General features: G+C 42.5%; 1 protein-coding gene and 1 long non-coding RNA gene across 2 annotated transcripts in view; both read left to right on the top strand.

Annotated features, from left to right (window-relative positions):
* Positions 1 to 6163, top strand: part of PLAC1 (placenta enriched 1) — a 76950-nt gene extending 70787 nt beyond the window's left edge. The window contains exon 2 of the mRNA XM_040266192.1: positions 5424 to 6163. Within this exon, the coding sequence (XP_040122126.1) occupies positions 5482 to 6021 (540 nt within the window). The 5' untranslated portion in view covers positions 5424 to 5481 and the 3' untranslated portion in view covers positions 6022 to 6163. The remainder of the gene's footprint in view (positions 1 to 5423) is intronic.
* A 16533-nt stretch (positions 6164 to 22696) lies between these two features.
* LOC120882270 overlaps positions 22697 to 22873 on the top strand; it is a 4766-nt gene continuing 4589 nt past the window's right edge. The window contains exon 1 of the long non-coding RNA XR_005725463.1: positions 22697 to 22779. This is a non-coding gene — a long non-coding RNA (uncharacterized LOC120882270). The remainder of the gene's footprint in view (positions 22780 to 22873) is intronic.

Below are 22873 nucleotides of genomic sequence, written 5' to 3'. Positions count from 1 at the left end.
GCAGTAATTTAATTTTCTAACTCACCTTAATGTACCTTCAACATCATTAATATAATCACAATCCTCACTTTCTTTGAGAGAAGCAAACCAAGTAATTCTTTATAACTGGGCCTCAATTTTAAAAGGCTCCCAAACTTTGAGACAGTTGGCTGGGCGAAGTCAACATGTGACTATTTGAATTTCTAAACTAAAGGGTCCACAGAGTGTTTGTTTTTTTCTGTTTTTATTTTTTTAGAAGGATTTTTATTCCAACTCAGATTCATTTTTCTTCAAATCAGCTGCAAGAGCATGAACAAACTTTGCTGCAAATCAATGCCCTGACAGTTATATTTCCCTGAGATAATTGCATACTGCTTTGGAGTTTCCTTTTCCCCTCTGTTTCCTTTTGTTTTGACAACAAGATTCTGGGAAAACAATATACAAGTGATAACTCTGCTGTCATGAGTATACTGAATTTTAAAAATAAATAACTGTCGACCCCAAAAGCTTCCAGGAGCCTATGGAGTGAATTCTTTTTCCAAACTGTTCTCAAACCAGATGTGGAAATGTTTAGCTAATTCCCCTCCCCATTCCCCATGCAAAGAGTTCATATGTGTCTTTAACGACATCAGAGGCGATGAGGAGGCAAAAGTCCTGTCTGCTTTCAAGGAGATTTGTGTTACACATCTCCATTTGCTCACCAACATCACAAGACTAAGTTAGACTTCAGCTTTTGTCTCTCTTAAAAAATATCTTCTTTTCCATGAGATTAAAAACGCTCTGTGTTTAAACGAATATTCAATCTCTTTCTTGTAAGACATTAAGAAATAGAGTTCATATTCCCAGAATGAAACGTTTCATGTTTTTTTTTTTAATGTAAAGGATGTATTAAGATTTAGGCTTATTAGGGATTTTTTTTTTAAAGGGGAGAGGAGGAAAACTCTTTTAAAAGAACTGATGGAAACTGTGTATGCATAAACCACATTTAGAAAAACAGAAAGCTACTGTACTCTATAGCTGCAAGGAAAGCAAACATTTTGCATCCACGTGTCATTAGCAGCTCTGGATTTACTGGCCTCTCTATAGCTCAGTTCAGGACTGTAGGTACCAATAGCTGAGCCCTGTTTGGTTATACAAATGCATCAAAGCTCATAGATTCTGGGATGTCACAGGGATAATTTGCGGTTTTTCTAACAGTCCAACCTCCTCTAAGAAGCCAGGGTGAATGTTCCCCTCTCTGCAGTTATTTCTTCCCCAAATCTTAACTCCCTTAGCTCCTGGGATGCTGTGCACAGACCCAACTATGGCTAAAAATAGCTCTAATTTGGCATCCCCGCACAGCCCTCTCTTCTCACACCCCCTTCCCATCTTTAGCCCTTCAGCCCTCTTTTTCCTCTGCTCCCCCTCACCCTGTAATCAAAGCCTACCCTCTCCCTCCCCAGTCAAGTCCAAGATCCCATTCTACCAGCGCATCTCAGCTGGATGTTAGAAAGGGCTGCTGACCTGATGAATTCACACTGTGTTGTGAATGAGTTATAACCATCCCTTAACTCACACCCACACTCCCACACACACACCCTCTAACTTCCCTGGGAACTGCACACATTAGGGAAAGGAGGCTGCCCAGTTCTGATGACCTGTGCTCAGCAAAACAGAGCAACTCCCCAAGAGTGGCATTAAGCTAAGCCTTAGCAAGTTCATTAGCAAGTGCCTTCTGCTCTCTCCTGATGTCCCAACTCCTCTCTCTCACCTTAGAGAGGCAGCCATTTTTCTTCCTTTGGTCACACACAGCTTATGGGATCTTAGTTCCCCAACCAGGGACTGAACCAGCACCCCCTGCATTGGAGGCACAGAGTCTTAACCTCTGGACTGCCAGGAAAGTCCCTAGAGATGCAGTCTTAAACATAGGTCCCAGTAACTTCATTTTTCAGTTTTATCTGAGCCCAAGCTATGTTGTCACACATATTTATTGCTCCAATCTTCTGGCAATTTTGTGGTTACAAGAAAATCAGAGGAAACAAATTCTGTCCTATGCTAAATAAACTCTCAAACTCAGTGATGTTTACTAAAACCCTTCCTTCAAGACTGATTCAGTGAATGTAATTCAAAAAGTTAATGTTGGGGGTGAGAGTGAGGTAGTCTAAAATGATTGGTTGGGAGGCAGCTGTAATGTTTCTCAGACAATCTGGGCTTTTTATAATTCTCTTTGGATTAAAGGAGGAGAAGAGAAGATAGAAAAGATGCTCGAGGGAAGGAGAAGAAGTGGATGGCTAACTCTCTGGATGAGAACACAGCCTTAAACTTGGTCTCAGTTTAGGGGTTTGAACAACAAAACTGGAGTGGAAGGATTGTTTCCTTGGCCTATTTCCAGGAAATACTTAAAAGGGAGGTTTTTGTTCAGGGCAAATAGGTCCAGACTGTGAGACGACGTAGGAAGGAGGAAAGAGGGAGAGAGAGAGAGAGAAGGACACTCCTAAAGTGAGGTCAGGACAAGGTGGTCTTCCTGAGACCAAGACACTAGTACAGCAGTGATGGCGCGATGACCTCAGCTTCCAGAAGCAACCTCAGCAAGTGCACATCATTCTGGAGCAAGTAGCTTGTTTATTTAGCTGTTGGGTCATTATCTAGGAGCAGCTGGCATCAGAATTCACTTGGTTTTTGTTGTTGCTGTGGTCATCACCATTGTATTTTGTTTGGTTGGTTTTTTGGAGGCGTAAGAGGGTTGAGTTTTCGGTTTGGTGCGGCTGTTGTTTTCTGTTCGTTTTTTTCTTTTTTTGCTTTGTGGAAAACAAACCAAAAAATAGTCTTAAAAGAGACATTTCAGAACAAAGAGGAAAGGAAGGAGCCAGGTAAACCTCTTAGGCTTCTCTTTACACCTCAATATCCTCAAGAGAATAAGGAGTCAGTAACAAGGTAAGGAAAGACAGGGGCACCAATCAGATCAAGCACTGACATAAAAACAAAACTTTCCATCCAGGCCACAGCACCTGGGTAGTGGGCTCCTCTGACATTAAAGAAAACAGCAAATTCATCAGTATCAAAGGAAAAGAAAATGCTGCATTTTTGTAACTGAGAAAGAGGGGAAGAAAGAACTGTCTTGCGATGCTTTCTATTTAGCACAGTGCTGGGCACATAGTAGACACTCAGTAGATCAAATGAGTTCATTTACTCAAGGATTACTTAACTCATCAAGGGGCAAAAGTAAAACCCTGCATAGACATTTCCTTTGAAATTTTAGGCACTTTTCTATTTGATTTTTTCTATTTTCACTTTTAAAATTAAAGCTGAGTTGAACAATATGTGATGATATTCCTGTTCCTTCCTTCTTTCTTCATGTGTCCCCCTTCTGAAGCAGTGCTTTAGACACTTGTTCTTAGCATGACTCCTTTTTCCTCTTTATTACTCTGCCTGTCACTCTTTAGGAGGTAAAGGCAATAGGACTGGGAAATGTCTACAAAGCTTCCTATTGAAAAAGAAAATAAATTTAAAAGACCAGTGAAAATAAAAGAATGTCAAGCAAAGCATATGACTCCATGAGGCGCAAGCCATGGCCACAAAGAACACCTTAAGAGATGCCTTGACAATCAGTGTGTAAACTGCAAACCCATGACTTGCTTTCTTCAATATGGGACTTTTTGGTAGTTTTCATGTGTAATACGGATGGGGAAATGTCCAAATAAAAACCATTATGTTTTTATTTCTGCAACTTCACTATTTTACAAAGTGTCTTGAGGAATATATTAGGGAATCTATTGGTTATAATGGCCTATGATGCTACAGCTGGCATTTATATATATATATTTTTTTATTGAAGTATAGTTGACTTACAATGTTTCAGGTGCACAGCAAGGTGATTCAGTTATACAAATACACATATATTATTTCTGAAATTATTTTCCATCATAGGTTATTACAAGATACTGACTATAGTTGCCTAAGCTCTACAGTAAGTCTTTGTTGCTTGTTGTGTATCTATTTTTTAATTAGAAATCTAGCCTTCTATTCATATTAAGTCAAATAAGTGGAATCAAGATGTCATAATTTTTTTAGTTAGGCAAGAATTCATAAGTTTTCTAAAATATATATATTGTACATACTTATACATGTATAGAAAATTTTTTCTACTATACTTGATAAAGGCTTGAGAAAGAACATCAAAAAAAAGAAGAGATGCAGAAATTGGAGAATGTAAACTAAATGAAATGGGAGTACTGGATATGAAATAGAAAAAGTGAAACTAACTAGATAAAAGTAAAAGGTCATCATATAGTCCAGTTGTTTTTAAACATGGCTACTGATTAGAAACATATCTGGAGCTCTGAAGAAAAAAGCAATACCTGAACATTTGTATTTTCAAAAAATTTCAAGATAATTCTGACATGCATCGAGATTTTACAAAGTGATTATAGGTTTTTCTATTAGATCCCACTTTTGGTGATATAGAGTTACATTATTTTTCTATTGACCAATCATGATACAATGGTATTAAGTGAGTAATAGTTACATAATCACAAGAGTAAAAGATGTTTATTAATTTTCACAATCAATAGCCACTGCTGGCATTTTTAAAGCATTCATTTGATCACTTTAAATGGGCCACTTGTTTGTCAGAAATAAACCACAATTTCTTGCTGGGTTTTCATTTAATTAAATTTGTTGCTAACCAAAAGAAGGCAATAGAGAAGAGTTCATTAGTATGGTATAGGGGAGGACACTGGGGCCTTCAGGAGGAAAGTGCTGTCAGCTTGAATTAAACTGTTATTGTCTGTCACCTTATTTAATGTTTGGGATGAAAACAGTTTTGTTTTCTCTTTTGTTGGGGTTGCACACAAAGGAATGCCACTCCTAATCAGTGTAGACTTTCATTGCATATGTGAGGAAGTTTTATACCAAAACAACATGGTAAAGTCATTTAAAGAAATCATTGTAGTTATCTAGAAACCCATGAGTTCCAACAATGAAATAAAAATTCAGTTCTCTCTCACAAAGATATTTTCCTTTGCTTCTTATTTTTCTTCAGTTTTATTGGTATAATAGACAAATAAAATTGGAAGAGATTTAAAGTGTACAACGTGCTGATTTGACATACATTTACGTTGTGAAAGAATTCCCCCTATTGAGTTAATTAAACACATCCCTCACCTCACATGTTTAGCTTTTTTTCTTTTCAGTGAGAACATTTAAGTTCTACTTGCTTCACTTTTTTTTTTGATGTTTTAGGAATGGCCTCTTTTTTTTTTTTTTTTTTTGGCTGTACTGTGGCAGACAGGATCTTAGTTCCTGGATCAGGAATAGAACCCATGTCCCCTGCAGTGGACACAAGGAATCTTAACCACTGAACCACCAAGGAAGTCCCTGGCCTTTTGGTTTTTTTTTTAATGGTCATGTTTGAACTTACCATAAGAAATATGATGATTTGCCTTTTGTGTTTTTGTGTGCTCTAGAACTCCTCACGGGATAGCTTCCTGTTTCCTGAGAGTCGTTACCTGATAAGCTGCCAGAATGAAAGTTTTCGAGCTGATAAGAGAGCTGATCATCCTCACCTCTGTGTTTTCAGCCTGTTCTGGACAAAATCCAATGACTGTACTGTGCTCCACAGACTGGTTCATGGTCACGGTACACCCCTTCATGTTGAACAACGAAGTATATGTACACTTCCATGAGTTACACTTGGGCCTGGGTTGCCCTGCCAACCATGTTCAACCATACGCCTACCAATTCACCTATCGTGTGACAGAATGTGGTATCAGGGCCAAGGCTATCTCTCAGGACATGGTTCTCTACAGCTCTGAAATATACTACACTTCCAAGCATACCTCATCTAAGTATGTGATTCCAGTGTCATGTACTGCCCCGCTATGTTCCCCGTGGCTCACGACATCCTGCTCCAGGAACTTAGCCCCCAACGGAGGGGTCACAACCCGGAATGGCGAGACATGCTATGAGGTGTTCACCTTGTCACAGTCCAGCCAAAGGTCCAACTGCTATTGTCTCTCTTATGTCTACAATGAAAGAGGGCAGAGACGAGCCCCACGTCACTAAGTAGACAAATAGAAGCTCTTATGACCCTCCTATGTGTGCTTTTGAGAAAAAACAACTCGTGGTGATTTCATGAATGAGCTTTAAAAAAAAATTTTTTTTTGGTATATTTTTAGGGGTAAATAAAATCCTGCTGGCATAGAAATATCAGTTGGGCATTTTTATTTCATAAACACATACAAAGCTTTTACTATGCACCAGACACTCTTCTAAGTGCTTTACAAATACGAGTGCCTGGTCCCTTCTCTAAGATGAGTTCTGTCTCCTTTAAGGGCCCCCAGTGAATCCCTCCATCTGTCTATTCATGTCCCTGAAACTCTACACCACCCGACTTAGCACTTAGCCACATACCTTCTTGGTTTGATCTGTATCACTTTTTGTCCATAGAAGGCAGAATTCACACTAGTGGTTTATAAATCACCAGTGGTTCTAGGAATCACTCAACTCACTTCCCACCAACTAGACGGTATACTCCTGAGGCCAACGGGTAGATCTTATACTCAGTCACAGACTGATAGTACTCTGAAAAGTTGCCCAACTTATGTGATCAGAAAATTTTCAGCCAAGCCTGGCTATCCATTACTGTTCTCAAAGACTTGCAAAGGGAAGGTACATCAGTTTATTCAACAGTGAGTTCTCTGGGTCTCTTTTATAAGTGCACTAATCACATTCATGAAGACTCAATTCTCATGACCTAATTATCTTCCAAGGGCCCCAGCTCCTAATACTATCACATTGGGGGTTAGGATTTCAACATACAAATTAGGGAGGGGGGACAAATACCCAGTATATCACAGTTATGGCCATCGAAGAAACACAGCTGTTCATTTAAAAATCTCCTGCCCCTTCTTGAAGAAAACTAGGTAACAATCCCTGAAAACAATGTGTTCATTCAACCAACATTTAGCACCCTCATCTTATGTTCCAGGTATTATGTTAGACGCTGAGCATGCATTGGTGAATAAGACTAACATGGTCTAATCAGGAGAAGACAAATAAACAAGCCTAGAAAACTAGAAGCTATTCTAGCCCAGAGAATGGGCCTGTTCAGAGGCCTGAGGATCAGGGATGCAGCCATCAGAGAAACTACAATTAGTTTAATCCAATATAGTTGGGGTAGAGGGCAGTTGACAGAGGTGAGAAATGGGGTAGAAAAGTAGCAATAAACAAGGCTATGTACAAGAAAATGAGGACTGCCCTTCCCATCTTCTCTTCACAAGCTTATGGATTATTAAACACTAAAACACCTGTAAATAACATAGCAAACTGGTACTAGATATAGTAGAACTGGACTATACATGCAGGTTGTGCACTTGACAACCTCAAGGGGCAGTATTTGTGGAGACACCCCCAGGGGCTGTGCAACGTATCAGCCTTGGAGGACACTCAAGACCTACTCGCTAATAACAGTTGTTACCATATGCCTGATACATTATACACACGACCTTATCTAATCCTCACAACTGCTCTGCAAGATAAAAATTATTTTCTCTGTTTTCTAGATGAGGAATCTGAGTCTCAGAGAAATTGAGGCTAGACAATTAATACGTAACATCACTGGGATTCAAACCCAGGTTGGACTAGCTCCAAAATGCATTTTCCTCCCCTACACTTAACACTCCCTCCCAAAGAGGAGAAGCTTCCAGCTGGGTTGAAAGAGCCAGGAAGATTTCCTGGTTGAGATGGGCAGTGATCTCATTCTTAGAAGATAAGGAGGAGTTGGCTAAGCACAAAGTAGGACAAGGGGCATCCTTTGTGAGCATAAGAACTGGCACAGGGCAGTTAAGTGCACTGTTGATGGGAAGACACCTAGTGGGTTAGGGCTGTAAGTTAGGTGACAGGACATGAGAAAAACAAATAGAGGAAGGTGTAAAAGTGTAGGAAGAGATGAAAATGAGAATGATTGACAAGTGAAGAACAACAAGACTTCATTCATTTTAGCCTATGAAACAGTTAAATGTCCATAGAAGCCCCATTCTTGATCAAGAGAGAAACTGAGCTGTGCAGGCAAATTTGGAGTGTGACAGACTCCAGACCCTGGAGCAGAGAGGACAGGCTTCATGGAGGCCATGAGACTGGAGCTAAGCCCTGATCTGTCTGACAGGATATAGGTGAAAAAGAAGAGACTGAATCAAAGAAGATGTCATCACTTAGAGCCCTGGAAGCTCAGAAGACATGGTCAGTTCTGGCTTTAAGTAAGGAAACTGGGGTGAGGGTAGAGGATAGGGGTGAAGATGAGTCCAGGTTGGACAAGTTGAGTTGGAGATGATAGTAATATCCAAGGGAACATGTCCAGGAATTAGTTCAAGAAATTGAGCTTCCTTGAACTGGAGCTTAAGAAAAGGGTATAAGAGGTAATTACTGGGAGATAAAGCCTTGGGAAGATGACATGAATTTAGGTGATTAGGATCAGAGAGTGAAAACTCCCTAACATTCAATCTTCAAGGCACAGTTGCAAAAAAGAGAGAGAGAGAGAGACAACAAAGGATACCAAAGAGAAGTGATCAAGAGATGAAAGAAGTGTGACTCATGGGATTCTAGACCAGAGACCTGGGTAGGTTAATTTTTCCAGTGCAACAGATAAGTCAAGATGGAATAAGCTTAGGCCTCATGGAATTGGGGGCATTTGAACTAGGCCTTAAGTGACAGAGGATTTCATCAGATGAAGATGGAGGGCAAAGGCATTCTAGGCAAAGGAAATAGCAAGAACAAAGATGCAAAGCAATATTGTATCAAGAATCATATTTTACCTGGGTAAAAATCTCTGTATAATTAGGCATAATTTTTTTCAGAATTCAGGAGTAATCTGCACTTGTTGAGTTGGACATGTCTTTACTCAGTAAAAGCAAACTTCAACCATTTTCGTTCCATGTGTGATCTTTTCTGCTTGATCATGTGCTTCTTGAGCATGGGAGACCTTGTCCTACTTGTTTGTTTGTTTGTTTGTGTTGCTTTTCTCTTATGTAGTACTTGGTGAAGGTATTCTGTAGGTGCTCAAGCCTGTTTGGTGACTGTTACTGAGAAAGGGCCTGGAAGTTTATAAGCATAGAAACCATTCAAAAGATGGGAAGATAAAAATGCTTTAAGAAAAAAAACGCATTTTGAGTTGGCTAATTTATTTACCTTTTGACATGCCACTCTGAAAGGGCATTTTCTTCCTTCATTGTGGTAATGTCCATTTCACTTTTAAGGTGACATGATTTATAAAAATCTACCACATAATTTTAATCATATTTGTGATAATAATAAATGCTTTATTGCCCTCAAAAGAAATGAGCATTTTCACATTTTGTTCACTCTCTGGGAAAGCCAAAAATGTTTGAAACCATATGTTATGATAATTGTTTGTCAAATATTTAAAAATATTTCACTGATAGAAGGAGAGTCAAAGTAACATTTAAATTTTAATTCCTATACCCTGAAAACAGGGTATTATAATACTAATTATAAAACAGCAAACCAGATTTTTAAAAACAGTATAAAGTATAATAAACGTTAAGGGCAAAAAGTATTTTATCCCTAATTTTAACTAATAGGCCATTTTGGAGCTTCATGTCAATACTCCCATCCCTCCATTCCTCCATCAAGAATGAAAGTCTGACCAAGCATTAAACTAACCACAGCATGTTCACACACACACACACACACACACACGCGCGCGCGCGCGCGCACACAGACAGAGGTGCACACACACCATGTTTATAAGAAATACACTATCCAAAAAAAAAGAAATACATCATCAAAGATCAAATGTTTAAAGAAAGGCTAATTTATGAAGTAACATCTTTTAATTCTTTTTCCCTGTTTTCTTTCAGTCTAATTAGTATTGTAATCCCTGTGGTTGATCGCTATGATATACTGCTTAAAGAGTAATCATAGTTGTTTATTCCCATAAAAGAGAGAAAGAGAGGACAGGGAGAGAGACAGAGATAGAGAGAGACATAAGGAGAGGGCTTTTAGTCTTGCGACTTTCTACAACTTTTTCAGAAGAAAACAAATGATTTGATCAGATTTCAGCTTATAAACTTATACACTGATTATACAATTATAAAACTTTCTGTATTAGTTATCTATTGCTGAACAGTGTGCATGCATGCCAAGCTGCTTCAGTCATGTCCGACTCTTTTCGACTCTACAGACTGAAGACCACCAGACTCCTCTGCCCATGGGATTCTTCAGGCAAGAATACTGGAGAGAGCTGCCATTTCCTCCTCCAGGGGATCTTCCCAACCCAGGGATCGAACCCGTGTCTCCTATGTCTCCTGCACTGGCAAATGGGTTCTTTACCACTAGCGCCACTTGGGAAGCCCTTGCTGAATAACAAATTACCCCAAAACAGGACTTCCCTGGTGGTGCAGGGGGCTCAATCCTTGGTCAGGGAACTAAGATCCCACAGGACATTTGGTGCAGCCAAAAAAAAAATAAAATTACCCCAGAACAACAACTAGTTATTCTCTCATGGTTTCTGCGGATCAACAACCTGGGCACAATGTAGCCAAGTGCCTGTGGCTCAAGATCTCTGAGGAGATGCCATCAAATTGTCATTTCAAGATGCAACTGGGGTTGAAGATTCCACTTCCAAGCTCACTCAAGGGGCTGTTGGCAGGAGGCCTCATTTCCTCTCTGTGAGCCTCTCCATAGGCTGCCTGAGTGTTCTCATGGTATGGAAGATGATAATGACAACAAAGATAGGAAGTGGGAGAAAGGGGAGGGAAGGAGAGGAGGGACAGAGTCCAAGCTGGAAGCCACAGGCTTTTTGTAACCCAGTCTCAGAAGTGACATCTCACCACTTCTGCCATGTTCTATTTGTTGGGGAAGTGACTCTGGAGGTCCAGCCCCTACATGAGGGGAAGGGATTACACAAAGGTGGGAGCACCAGGAGGTGGGGTCACTGGGGACCATCCTAGTGATGACCTTAACTCCACAAATGAGACATTCTTCAATTTATCTGTGTATATACAATCAATTTACAATCAATGGCAGGACACAGCCTGGGTAGAAAAATACATGATAAGTCGCTGCTGTACCCTTGCCTCTGTCAGTTCTATTTTCCTTCTCTGGGGAAAATAAGTCCTACCAGCTGCAAATTACAAGTCCAACTGATTGGTGAAAAGTATTCCAGAGGAAGCTTCTATTTATTTTTCTAAGACAACATTGCTGAAGACATTTAAAGCCAAAGGGGAACAGTGTAAAAGGTAAATCAAATAACATAAATGATGATGCTAGTTCAGATCAGACCAACGATTTCCTAATGCATCTCAGTGGGAGTGGGGAAATGGGGGAATCTGAGTCACATGTATGTGAACGCACATATTTTTTATAGATCCCTGGAGAAGGAAATGTCAGCCCACTCCAGTATTCTTGCCTGGAAAATTCCACAGACAGAGGAACCTGGAAAGCTACAGTTCATGGGGTCGCAAAAAGTGGGATACAATGAGCGACTGAGCACACACACATAGGGCATCAGCCAGCTTCAAAGTTGAGAGACAGAGGACTTTGCTCATTGATTATATATATATATATTATATAATATATACGATATATATATGTTCAGTTCAGTTCAGTCATTCAGACGTGTCTGACTCTTTGCGACCCCATGAATCACAGCACGCCAGGCCTCCCTGTCCATCACCAACTCCTCGAGTTCACTCAGACTCACGTCCATCGAGTCGGTGATGCCATCCAGCCATCTCATCCTCTGTCATCCCCTTCTCCTCCTGCCCCCAGTCCCTCCCAGCATCAAAGTCTTTTCCAATGAGTCAACTCTTCTCATGAGGTGGCCAAAGTACTGGAGCTTCAGCTTCAGCATCATTCCTTCCAAAGAAATCCCAGGGCTGATCTCCTTCAGGATGGATATATATATAAATACTAACACAATGCTTTCCATCACTCTTCCCATTACTACTTTCTTTTTTTTTTTTTTGCTTTGTTTCTATCCAATCCACAACCATCTGGCTTGGCCATTGATGAAGTTCCTGTAACTTATCTGAAGGGTAATGCAATGAAATCAGAGTAGCTCCCAGAATTATTAAACAGCAGGAACCGAGAGGGGCTAACAGGGTCTGAGCAGGTGGGGGATTGCAGGAGGCTTCATAAACAAGTTCCCGGAAGTGAAATGACAGGCTTGCCCTTCCCTGCCTGGCTCTGTCAGCCTTCATTTGTAGATGTTCTCTGACAGGCAAGGGGGAATTGCTCTGAGTCAGAGAATTAAATGCTAATACCAGTTTTCAAATGTAAAGGAACACACAAAAAAAGTCCCTGCCAGCTGTCTAAAAACTTACCACTCCCCCTCTTCAAAAGCACTTATATTCTACAGTTACCAGGAGGAATATTTAAATGACTCAAGTTATTTTCAATGTTATTTTAACTTTGTCACACACACCCTATTATATAAACACCAGGCTAATGTAAATTATTCACCTTTTAAAGTTACTTCAAAATTTTTGACTTTTAGCCAAATACGTATTTCTTTCTAGCAAGAATTCTTTTGAGTTGTAACTCTACAACTTAAATACATACACATCTTTAAAAGTTTATTTTCCAAGTAATGCCCATAGAATATTTGTTCTGTTTTCTAAACTGCATTTACATGACAACATACTGAAAGAAAGCCAGTGTGAGGAGAGGAGAAATAAGTCCTAAAGCCAAGTCCTAAAGCCATAGTGAGACTGATTTCTTTGGGGTTAGAGAAACCTCAGCCCTCCCCCCTACCAACAGAGGGTCAAGTTGGGAACAAATTGACCCAAAAGTAAGCCTCAATGTCATTCCTACACTAACTCCCTATAATAATTTACAGTCTGCAATCAAAATAATATTATCTCTTCAAAAATCTGGCTTTTATGATCCAAGCTACAAATTAATTATCGTGTTCATTTCATATTTCATCTGTTTAATTTTTGCTCTACCAAGCTATAGAGAAATCACACTTTTCTGATTATATTGAAGCACCTAAGCTCAAATATGTTGGGATATTTGGTTACAGCAACTACAATGAATATTTAAGTTGCCCAAGTTGCTTTCAGTGTTGTTTTAACTTCTTGAAAATATTTAATGACAATTTTTTAAGCAGCCCATGAAAAAAAACATTCTCCAGTTTGAAGCTCTGCCATCACTCCAAAACGATTAGCCTCAGTCCAGAAGGTGTGTTTCCGTTCCTCGGTTCCATCAAATCAGCACATGAGGTTAAATTTCTGTATTCTTTTGGTGAATTTTTTTGCCCGATATTTACTGGCATTTTAAAACATATTTTTATGACTAATGTCACAAGAAATTGATTATCCTTAAAGGTCAGTCAAGTCCTAGTCAGGGGCAGGGGGGGTATATTTTGGTGGGGGTCTATGCAGTTGTCTGAGAAATAGAGAAAAGGGAAGAAAGGGGGGTAGGGAGAGAAAGAGAAAAGCTGCTGGGGAAAAAAGTCTAGCACATCACCTGATACACAGTAGGCATATATGAAGCAGTATTTTTTCCACCTATTCTCTTCTCCAGTAAGAAAACTCACTCCTGTGTGCATGAAGAAGAGGATATTCCAATGGTTCCGATTGTCCTAGGTTTATCACAGTTTTAGTTTGTAGAGTTACCAGGTAAGCCCAGTGAATCTATTGCAGTTTTCATTACATCACACTCCTCAAGGCCCTTCAAAGATTCCTCACGGTCCCATAATTAAATCAAGACTCCTCTGCCTACTTCCACACCTCTCTAATCTATTTGTCCTGCAGGGGCAGACCTTATTTGTCCAGTTCAATCAACAGCTAATTCCCCAAAAGATAGCCTCTGTCTTGCTGAGTCTCTCTCCTTTTTAACTCTTCTCTATCTGCAGGTCCCTGAACATACTGTTTTCCCAATTCCATTCAAATTGCACCTTCTGTTCAAAAATCAGCTTGAAACTTAAAAGTATGAAATGATGGTGGGGGACTACCCTGGTGGGCCAGGGGTTAAGACTCCACGTTTCCAATGCAGTGGGCACGGGTTTGATTCCTGGTCAGGGAACTAAGATCCCATACACTGTGACACACAGACAAAAAAATAAAAATAAATCAAATGATTGAGGTAGTTTTTCAGGAGAGGGTTTCTAGTACTGAGTAGCTAATTTAAAATAAACTAATTCCATATTATTAAAGGGGATGAGTTTCAAATGTCAATCTCAGACCAACTTGTTAAACAACCATGTTGGCTTTAGGTTAGACAACCCTTGGCACCAAGGGCACCAAAGGGCACCTAAGCCAACTGTTGAGGATATTAGCCACAAGCTTCCATACCAACACAACCTGACATTCTCCTCACTCCCTCCATCTCTTTTCCCTTCTCAGGTAGCATTTATTTAAAATCTGCGTTGGACACCAACTGACACAATTGTGCAAAGTGCTGAGAAGAGATCCATAGATGGGCATGTCCTTACCCTCTAGGGGCTTCCTATCTACTAGGAAGAGACTTAGAATGACTAGCTTTATTAATGTGCCGTGATGGGACAGGCCAGAGGCAGTTAACCCCAACCTGAGATCATCTGAGAAGGCTTCAGGGAGGAGATGGCATTTGGGCTGAGCCTTAAGGGATGAGGAAATGAGAAGAGCAAAAATCTCCTGCGTGGAAGGGTAAAAGGGAGCTGTAGTTGGAGAGTGGAGGGGTACAATCAGAGGGGCAGATCAGAGCCAGGTTGGAGAGGGCCTTGAAGGCCACATTCAAGGACTACACTTTTCGTTGTGTGATTTTTTAGTGCTAAAGGATCAATATGATCAGAATTGTGTTTTTAGAGTTGAACTTAGGGAACTAGGGTGAGAGGGGCCAAACTAAGCTGGGAGATGAGCAGGGAGCCTGAGAAGGTTACCTTGGTGACCTAGGGGTGGCAAGTTAAGGGTTTGCATTAAAAGACAGAGAAGGAATGAGGGGAAGGACTTGATTTTCTTTTTGTTCTTTCACCTTCCTCCTTTCTCTTTTTTGTCCTTGCCCTTACTCTCTGCCTCCCTCCTCCTTCCTTGCCTGAGGCCTAAACATTCCTTGGGGACGCTGAGCTAAGGAAGCTGCTGAAGCTCTGGGTTTAGGGCACATGCTAAAATGGAAAACTGGACCCAGATCTCCAGCTCCATTTCCTGCCAATGGATGGAGCTCACCCTGAGCATTAGCTACTGTGGAATCCCACCTGATTTTAAACCCAAGAATTATTTTAAGAGACAGGAGGTAAAAGAAATGACATTTCCCACCAGTCCTAGAAACTCTACATATTAAGTCTTTTAAATATTTTTTTAATGCAAATAGCTATGTTATGGACACAAGAAGAAGTTCTGGATATTTTGGCATTAATAGCTTTAATATTATGCTTCAGTTATACACATTGACTTTCCTTCCTTTCCTATTTCAACAAATATTTCATGGTTTGGAAAACACATCTTGGTTTTAAACAAAGATAGCATCCCTTAGCACTGTTCACTTTCTTGTCCCCTCCTCCTATCTCTTCCCAGTGAGATATTCTTTTCCCCCAGGAGTAGCAAGATCCTAAAAGTGAAGTCGTTCCGACTTGGGGAGCTCTGTGCTTTTGACAGCACCTCCTTGGTGCTGGCCAATTTGGAGCTTTAAAAAAAAATTTTTTTTTATATAAAAGGAGTAACCAACTGTCCAAATGCACTGCAGCCTCCCTGAATCCAATAGCATTTGATGTGTTGACATTGCTCTATACTGAGTTTTTGTTTTTATTTCTTCTGTATAATAGGGTAATAAGGCTCAAGGCAAGTGCTAGAAGTGTAAGATTAGAAATTGATCATAATGTTTACGGTGAAAGCAAGTGACGAAATCTTGTCCAGGAGATGGTCTTTCATCTCCATGCCCCTATCATTATACTGTGCTGTGAGCTCACTCTGGTGCAAAGGAGAGTCCAGCTGGCTTACAGGATGAGGACCCTGTAGGGCCAGCACAGTGTAGAGACTGAAGTCACCCTCCACCCCTCCACTGTGGCCTTCCTTTGTGCAAAGATTCAATCATTTCTGTCATCTGAGAGAGTCTTTGATTTCATGGGCCAAAATCCAGGAATAATTAAGACAATAATAGTGCACACCCAACAAGAAAAACATGCCCTGTTTAAAGAAGAAATCCCAGCAGCATTGAAGGCAGTGATTCCGCATCTTTGAAAAGAGACTTCGAAATCAAAAGCAACAGCCATCAAGGACTTACTAAGCTCCTCCTTGGCAGAAAGGAAAAATTTACTAATTTATTCTACTTTTTCCTGGTGAGATCATGGAGTTGGGAGAAGTTAAGATTTGACATTTCCCACCCCCCCAAAGTTCTAAGTTTTGCAAACAGCTATTTTTTATCATAACCAGTTTCTCAAAATAAAATAAAAATTACTAAGGTGCACTATATTTTTTGCTAAATCTGACAGTAGGGCAGGCATGAGTCTATTATTTCTGCTCACTGCTAGCCTTTTCTTGAACCCTGGGGAAAAAAAAAGCTTTTACAAATAACACAGTAGAAGCTTCATAACACAATTCCAGTTGTTTTCTTTCTGTTAAATCTGTAACTCTATCCTGATTTTATCTCTCTGAAGACTTCTGGATATTTACAACATAAGGGAAATCTTGTTTCCCTAACTCAAGGCCTTCGTGAAAAACATAATCATAAAAGACACTTCTAGTTAAAATGAAAATGCTAAGTTCTAGACATTTTGTTTACAGTGTAAAAAAGATTTTCAATTCAACTCCTTTTCCTAGTATCTAATTCCAAAGATTTATTTGCAATTGCTTTTCAGAAAACACTTTCCAAAAATTCTTCTAAATACCTTGTTATGGGTTACTTCCTTGCTGAATTTCTCCAGTCTAGGGCTAATTTATTTTCCTCAGCTGCACCTTCAGAGCCTTCAAAGCCTTTTTAAAACTCTCCTCCCACGGCTGACTAGAATTATTTCTTATCAAGGTAATTTCTGAACATTTCAGGGAGGAAAAAAAAATGTGCTATTTTCCTGAAAATACCTGTTTTGAAGCTGAATTTCAGAAACGACAAAAAAACAAAAACAAATAGTAAATGGTGTCCGCTTCATTTGGGGGTTTCCGGGTTGCCCAGCGAGAAGTTCCCTCCTTGACACCGGGGTTTGGAGGGCTGCGGCTGGGTTTTAATGCCAGGCTGAATTTCTAAGCGACTCTTAGAGCAACTTCTGTTTTGTGAGGTTGGGAAGGGCCTACTAAAATGAGAAGCCATTTGTAGAATCAGGGTTTGTTTCAGAGGTCCTAAGAAAACCTAAGGAAATCCTTAAGACATCATATTTGAAAAATACTCGAAGATTGTTCACTTGAGTAAATACTTAGCTTGCCCGCCCTCACTTTCTGCGGCCTGTAGCCATATTACTCACCCTGAAAGCATTCATCAATATTCAACTGGCTCTCTAATTTGCTGATGTAGCAAGAGTTTAATAAAGGAAACTTGCTTTCCCCCCCCCTTTGGAGGACGTGCCACAAACTCCACTTTTATCTTATAGTGCTGGAATCTTCTACCCTTCTGCTAATCCAAGGAGGGGAATGCACGCTTGTGCGCAGTTAGATCAACCCAAGCAAATTTATCCACGAAGCCGAGACTTAAAAGCCCAGAAAAGTCTATCACCCCAAGGACACTGGAGCTTTATAAATGATCTCTCTGAGGATTTAGAAGCTTGTTCAGTCACGTCTGACAGCCCGACAAACTCTCAGCCCTGTCCACGAAGCATTCTGAAAACTTTCAGAGGGAAATTATCGTTTAGAAATAACTTCTTAGCGCCCATCGAACCCTTACACGTCACTGCAGTCTTAAAACTTTTCCTGAAAATCAAATCTTGGCCTGTAAAATCTTTTTAGTTAATTTTTGAAAATAGTTTTGCAGACCCTAGAAGAGTCTACTCTCCCTCCCACCCCCCAACTCTAAAAAAATGAAAGAAAGAAAACAGCCGCAGAGGCAAGGGACAGGCCGCGCAGCACTTGCAGCGCCTCGGGTCTGCGAAATCGCCCTTGCAAAGAAATTAAGAGTTGACATCGGCGCTCCAGAAACCTCAGTGAAATGTATGCGAGAGTTAAGCAGCTCAAGAAACTTGAGCGCCGAGCAAGGCAGAATCCGTGGTTTTATTTTTGTATACTGATTTCGTGTGTGTGTGGTGTGTGTGTTGCTATTTTTCTTTCAGCACCTGATTTTTTTTTTCCAGTGCAGCGCGCGATTCCCCACCACCCCGCGCGCAGGGCGCAGGCCGCTACAGCCCTGGCCACCCTCGGGGAACGTGGGGGACCGGGGCCGCGGCGGCGGCGTCAGGCGCGCGGTTCCAGCTCCCCGCGGCCCATCCGTTTTCTAGCCCGTCCGCCGCGCGGGCGGCTGGGCAGAGCTGAGCCGAGCGAGTCGGAGTCGCACCCGGGGTGGCTGAGTCGCCCGCGGAGCCCCCTGCCCAGACCGGCGCGCTCAGCAGCTCCTCTGCCGTGCTGTGCGCCTGGCCGCCCACCTGCCCCGAGGCCCCCGGGTACCTCCGGGCCTGCGTTCCGTGTCCGGGGCTGTGGCCGCTGCCGGCCAGCGCTACCCATTGCCCTTCCCTTCCAGAACTCGCTGGTCTGAGCCCTGCGTGCTGACAGATTTGTCCCACCCGGGACAGGGAGGGAGAAAGGAGTCGCGCTCATTTTCCTAGACAGCATTCAGGCGCTGTTTTTTTAACGAGGAGAGGGAGTTCTCACAAAGTTTTTATTATGACATTTTGCAAGTAGGAAAGTTGAAAGAACAGTACAACAAACGTCCACTTATTTCCCACCTGGATGTGACAACTTAACACACTATAACACTTGCTTCCTCTGTCTGGCACAATGTGTGCGTGTGTAGGCTGTATCATCTGAAAACTGCAGACAAGATGATATTTCACCTCTCCACTCCAGCCTTCATCTTCTAAGGGCATCCTCCTACTTACCTTCAATACTATTCTCACCTAAGAAAATCAACTCTCCGTCCCTAAACAGGCGCTAGCATTTATAATAAGGGCTCATTTCCCTCCTGTTGCCCCGGGTCAATCTTAAAAATGTTTCCCCTTCTTGGACCGGGACATGTGCAGACAGTTGTTCCATCCCTCCGGGCTCTGTGCCCCCAGCGGACGGCCTGCAAGTACGGGGCCCGCCCCAGGGCCGCTCTCCCTGAGGGCTTGGAGGGGTGGCGTGGGCAGGGGAGTCCCCACTAGGCTGGCCTCAAACGCCTGGGGAAAGCGCTACGCTCACGCGGTCCGAAGCACCCCCCCCCGTTTCCTCCCCCAACAAGTCAGGCACCCCCAGCCGGCACAGCGCCAGGGGCTTTGCTCAGTCACCTTGCTCCCTACTGGCAGCTCAGGGGGCACCGCGAGGGGACCAGTGGGCGCGGGGTGGCGTCCGTCCTACACATCTGGGTGCGCGCTCCGCTACCCTGTGCCCGTGGCTTTGCCTTGTCCCATTCTTTTTTCTCCCTGAACCCCGGCTCTTCGACTCTGTACCGGCTCTACTGGATGCCCCGTGCCCTTCTCGGCCCCATCCCGGCTGCGGGCCAAGGTTGTGGCGTGGAGCGCCGGCACACACACACACGCGCGCGCGCGCGCGCGCGCGCGCACCCCGCCCCCCCATCTCTCCCCCTTCCCCTCCCCCTTTCCGCCCCCGGGCCGGGAGCAGCGCGCCCAAGGGGGGGCGTGGGCACCGCGTGGCCACGCCCCCGGAGCCGGCTTTTTCTAGAGCCGCTGCTGGAGGCTCTCCGCCGGCCGCCCAGCTTGCCTCCCAGGGTGCGCGAGGATCCGGTCCCGCGCTCCACTCCGCTCCGCCTCCGCCACGCCGCTCTCCGAGCTTCGGCTGCAGCCAACGCAGGAGCGCGCCCTCCGCGCCGCCACCCCGAACCCCGGCCCCGGGCTCCCGCCTCTCCGCGCCCGGCTCCGGTCCCAATGGCTCGGGACCCGGTCCCTCGCCCCCCGCGCCCTCGCCGACCTCAAGCCCCGACCCCGCTCCCCTCTCGGGCCCCGCTCTCTCGCTGTCTGTCTCACCCCTCCGCACCCCCTCCATTCCTCCCTCTCTCTTTTGCTTGCTTGCTCGTTCGCTAGCTCTCAGACTCGGCGAAGCAGCTTCGCAGGAAAATCCCAGAAACCTTTGCAAAAAGCTGACAATGAAATTTAAGAAATTCTTCGATTTCGGCGCCATTTTCGAGTGGATCGAGAGGTGACATGAGATTTTTTTAAAAGGGACTTGTTGGCTGGCATTTCTCCCTTTAATCACGTTGGTTACGGCAGACTGAAAAAAATTTGAGTTACCACGCTGAAAAAGTTATGTGTTGCTTTGGGATTGGAAAGTATGTTGGGGGGCCGGGGTGCGGACGAAACAGACACATGAGTGGGCTGGGAGAATTCTTAGGAAACGGGCTAGAAAAAGCTAAGATGGAGGGGGTGGGTGGGGAGAGAAAATCGAGTAAGGGGCTGTGACCGCTTGTCAGCCTCGCGACAGTCGGGATCCACTGATTTTGACGGACTGTACATGAACTTCTCGTGGCTCTTATTTGTAAGCCGTAAAATATGTCTTGGAAATAAATGTATGATTAGTTTTGCACTGTCTTTTCCCAGCTAAAACTTTCAAGCTTGTTTAGTTTTCCCTGTAGGAAACATGACGTTGGGAAAATCGGCATGAATGAGCCGAGGGAAGGTCCATCGTGTTTGTGGTGGGGGGAAGAAGGCATCTGCAAAATTGAGACAAAACGTTGTAAAAATATGAACAGAGGAAGAGGCGTATGCTTTGGCTCTTAAATGATTTGGCCCAACACAGTTCAGTTCAGAAGGCTGGGTGGGGCTATGGGCAACTCGAAAGTATCGATTCTTTGTCTATTGTATCAGCGACTGACTCTCTTCTGAAGTGACAAGACGCCTCTTTGTAATCTCTTTTCGTAAGTAAACTTTAATCTAAGGGGAAATCCATAAACTAGGGGAGTGAAGTGGCTTTTTAGGAATGTAAGTCGTTGTACTGTCACTGGGAGAGAAAAAACGGGTTAAATGACAGGTACAAATGAATTCGATTCCAGTGAGTTTGCAGAGCAATGTGGAAGGGACCTTCGCCTTTGACACCATTGCTATTTCGAGTGAACTTCTGTTTTTCTAAGTAGTCAACTAAGGAAATGTTAAATGGGGGATGACTTTAATATCTAATGTGAGGATTCTCATATTTGTGTGGGGCATAAATATTTAATTGGGAGAAGGTTGTGGAGTTCTAAAGTAAAACTGTACATTTGTTAAACATGTTTTTTTTTCTTTCTTTTTAAAGGCAACCAAGGACGTTTATCTCCATTAATCCCAAAAGTGAGAGTTGTTTGTAAATAGCATAACCAAAACAAGATGGAATTTACACACACTTAAATGTATGTCCCAATTTAGGGAATGAGTTATTAATAAATTAGTTTACCATAAATAGTGCATTTGGTAACACTGGATCTCAGTCTGGTGTTACGAATTTTGTAATTAGTCTCATTGAATACTCTGAACATTTTATCATCTAATAAACAAGACACAGCATCCAATATACTGGTTTTGAAAAAATGATGTAAATTTTAAATGAACCAAGACACTTATCAGACGTGGATATTTGTCGTGTCTATTACTTGTATTGAAACGTATTTTAACTTTCAAAACCATTAGCATTTTGTACTAGTTGTGTTGTTTTAACTTACAGGTTTGTGATTGAGGGTTACAGATTTATTTTCTTCTGCTTGACTATTCGGTTTAAACACTGTGGGAAAGGATGCGTGTAACTTATTGCTAATGTGTGTCCATTTTAAAAAGGAAAAAGCGGTATGTAATGAGTTAATCATTAAGGAGTATGCACAGAGCCGGCCATTTCAGAACAGGAAAGCATTTATAGGGAACTGCTTGAGACAAGAAGGATTGATTTGACATCAAGTATTTAAACTTTTTGACTTGTGTTTTGATAGCTGATATTAAAAGGTACAAAGTATTTATGAATAAGTTTGAGTTAGTTTCATATGTAAACATCCAGATATTTCATCTCAGAACAGTTATCTCTGATTCTTTAATACCTTTAAAGAGAACTCAAGGCAGGGTGTTTGGTGTAATAAGGAAGCACTGGTGAGTTCAAGAGGACATCTCATGCTTCTAGGGATGGATCTGTATTTCCCAACTATCATATATGTTAAAATCAGCTGAAGCCACCAGAAACATTTTGGTGATCTTCTTTAAGTCAATAAATGAGAAGCTATTGTTTTTTAGTGGGGACATTGAGTGAGGCTTATTGATAACCTACACCAGGAAGAAGTTTCAGGAAGACTTTGAAGCAGGCAAGAGTGATCCAGATGTTGCCAAACTGCCTCAATTTCTTTTCTTACTATTCTTTCCTTCAGAAGTAAGATTCTTTCCCACCCTAATTCCTCTCTCTCTCAGCCCTCTGCCTTTCACCACTACACTTTTCCAAGATTCATCCTCTGAGGGAAAAAGAAGAAATCGAGTAACATTCTTCACTCCACCTGCTGATCCTGGAAATCAATTTTCTAAAAAGTATGTCGATTTGGACTGACGTTTCGCTTTATTCCTCGCCATTGGGCGGGACGGGGGTCTTCCTTCCAGTCACCTTGTCTTTCTCCACCTGCAGGTACCCCAGAGCGATCCTCCTTCGTTGACTCCGAGGGGATACAGCAGCAATTCATGTTTTGAAGTGCTTTAAACGGTTCAAAACGTGAGGCGCTGCTATACCCCCTTGCGAGGAAGTAGGAAGGTGGGGTTCTGCTAGACGTGCTTGCGTTCCCGCGGAGCACCGGCTCCCCAGGCCAGCTCTGGAACAGGTAGGTGAGCGGAGGCTTGCATCTCTCTTCCTCTTCCCTCGGCGCCCTTTCACCTCCCACGAGGCTCTGCCAGAATCCGAGGAGAGCGCTACGG

This window comes from Oryx dammah, unplaced genomic scaffold (genome assembly GCF_014754425.2).
Source record: "Oryx dammah isolate SB20612 unplaced genomic scaffold, SCBI_Odam_1.1 HiC_scaffold_23, whole genome shotgun sequence".
NCBI classification, from domain to species: Eukaryota; Metazoa; Chordata; class Mammalia; order Artiodactyla; family Bovidae; genus Oryx; species Oryx dammah.
Note: the sequence above shows the minus strand (reverse complement) of the source record. Positions and strands in the feature narration are given on the sequence as shown.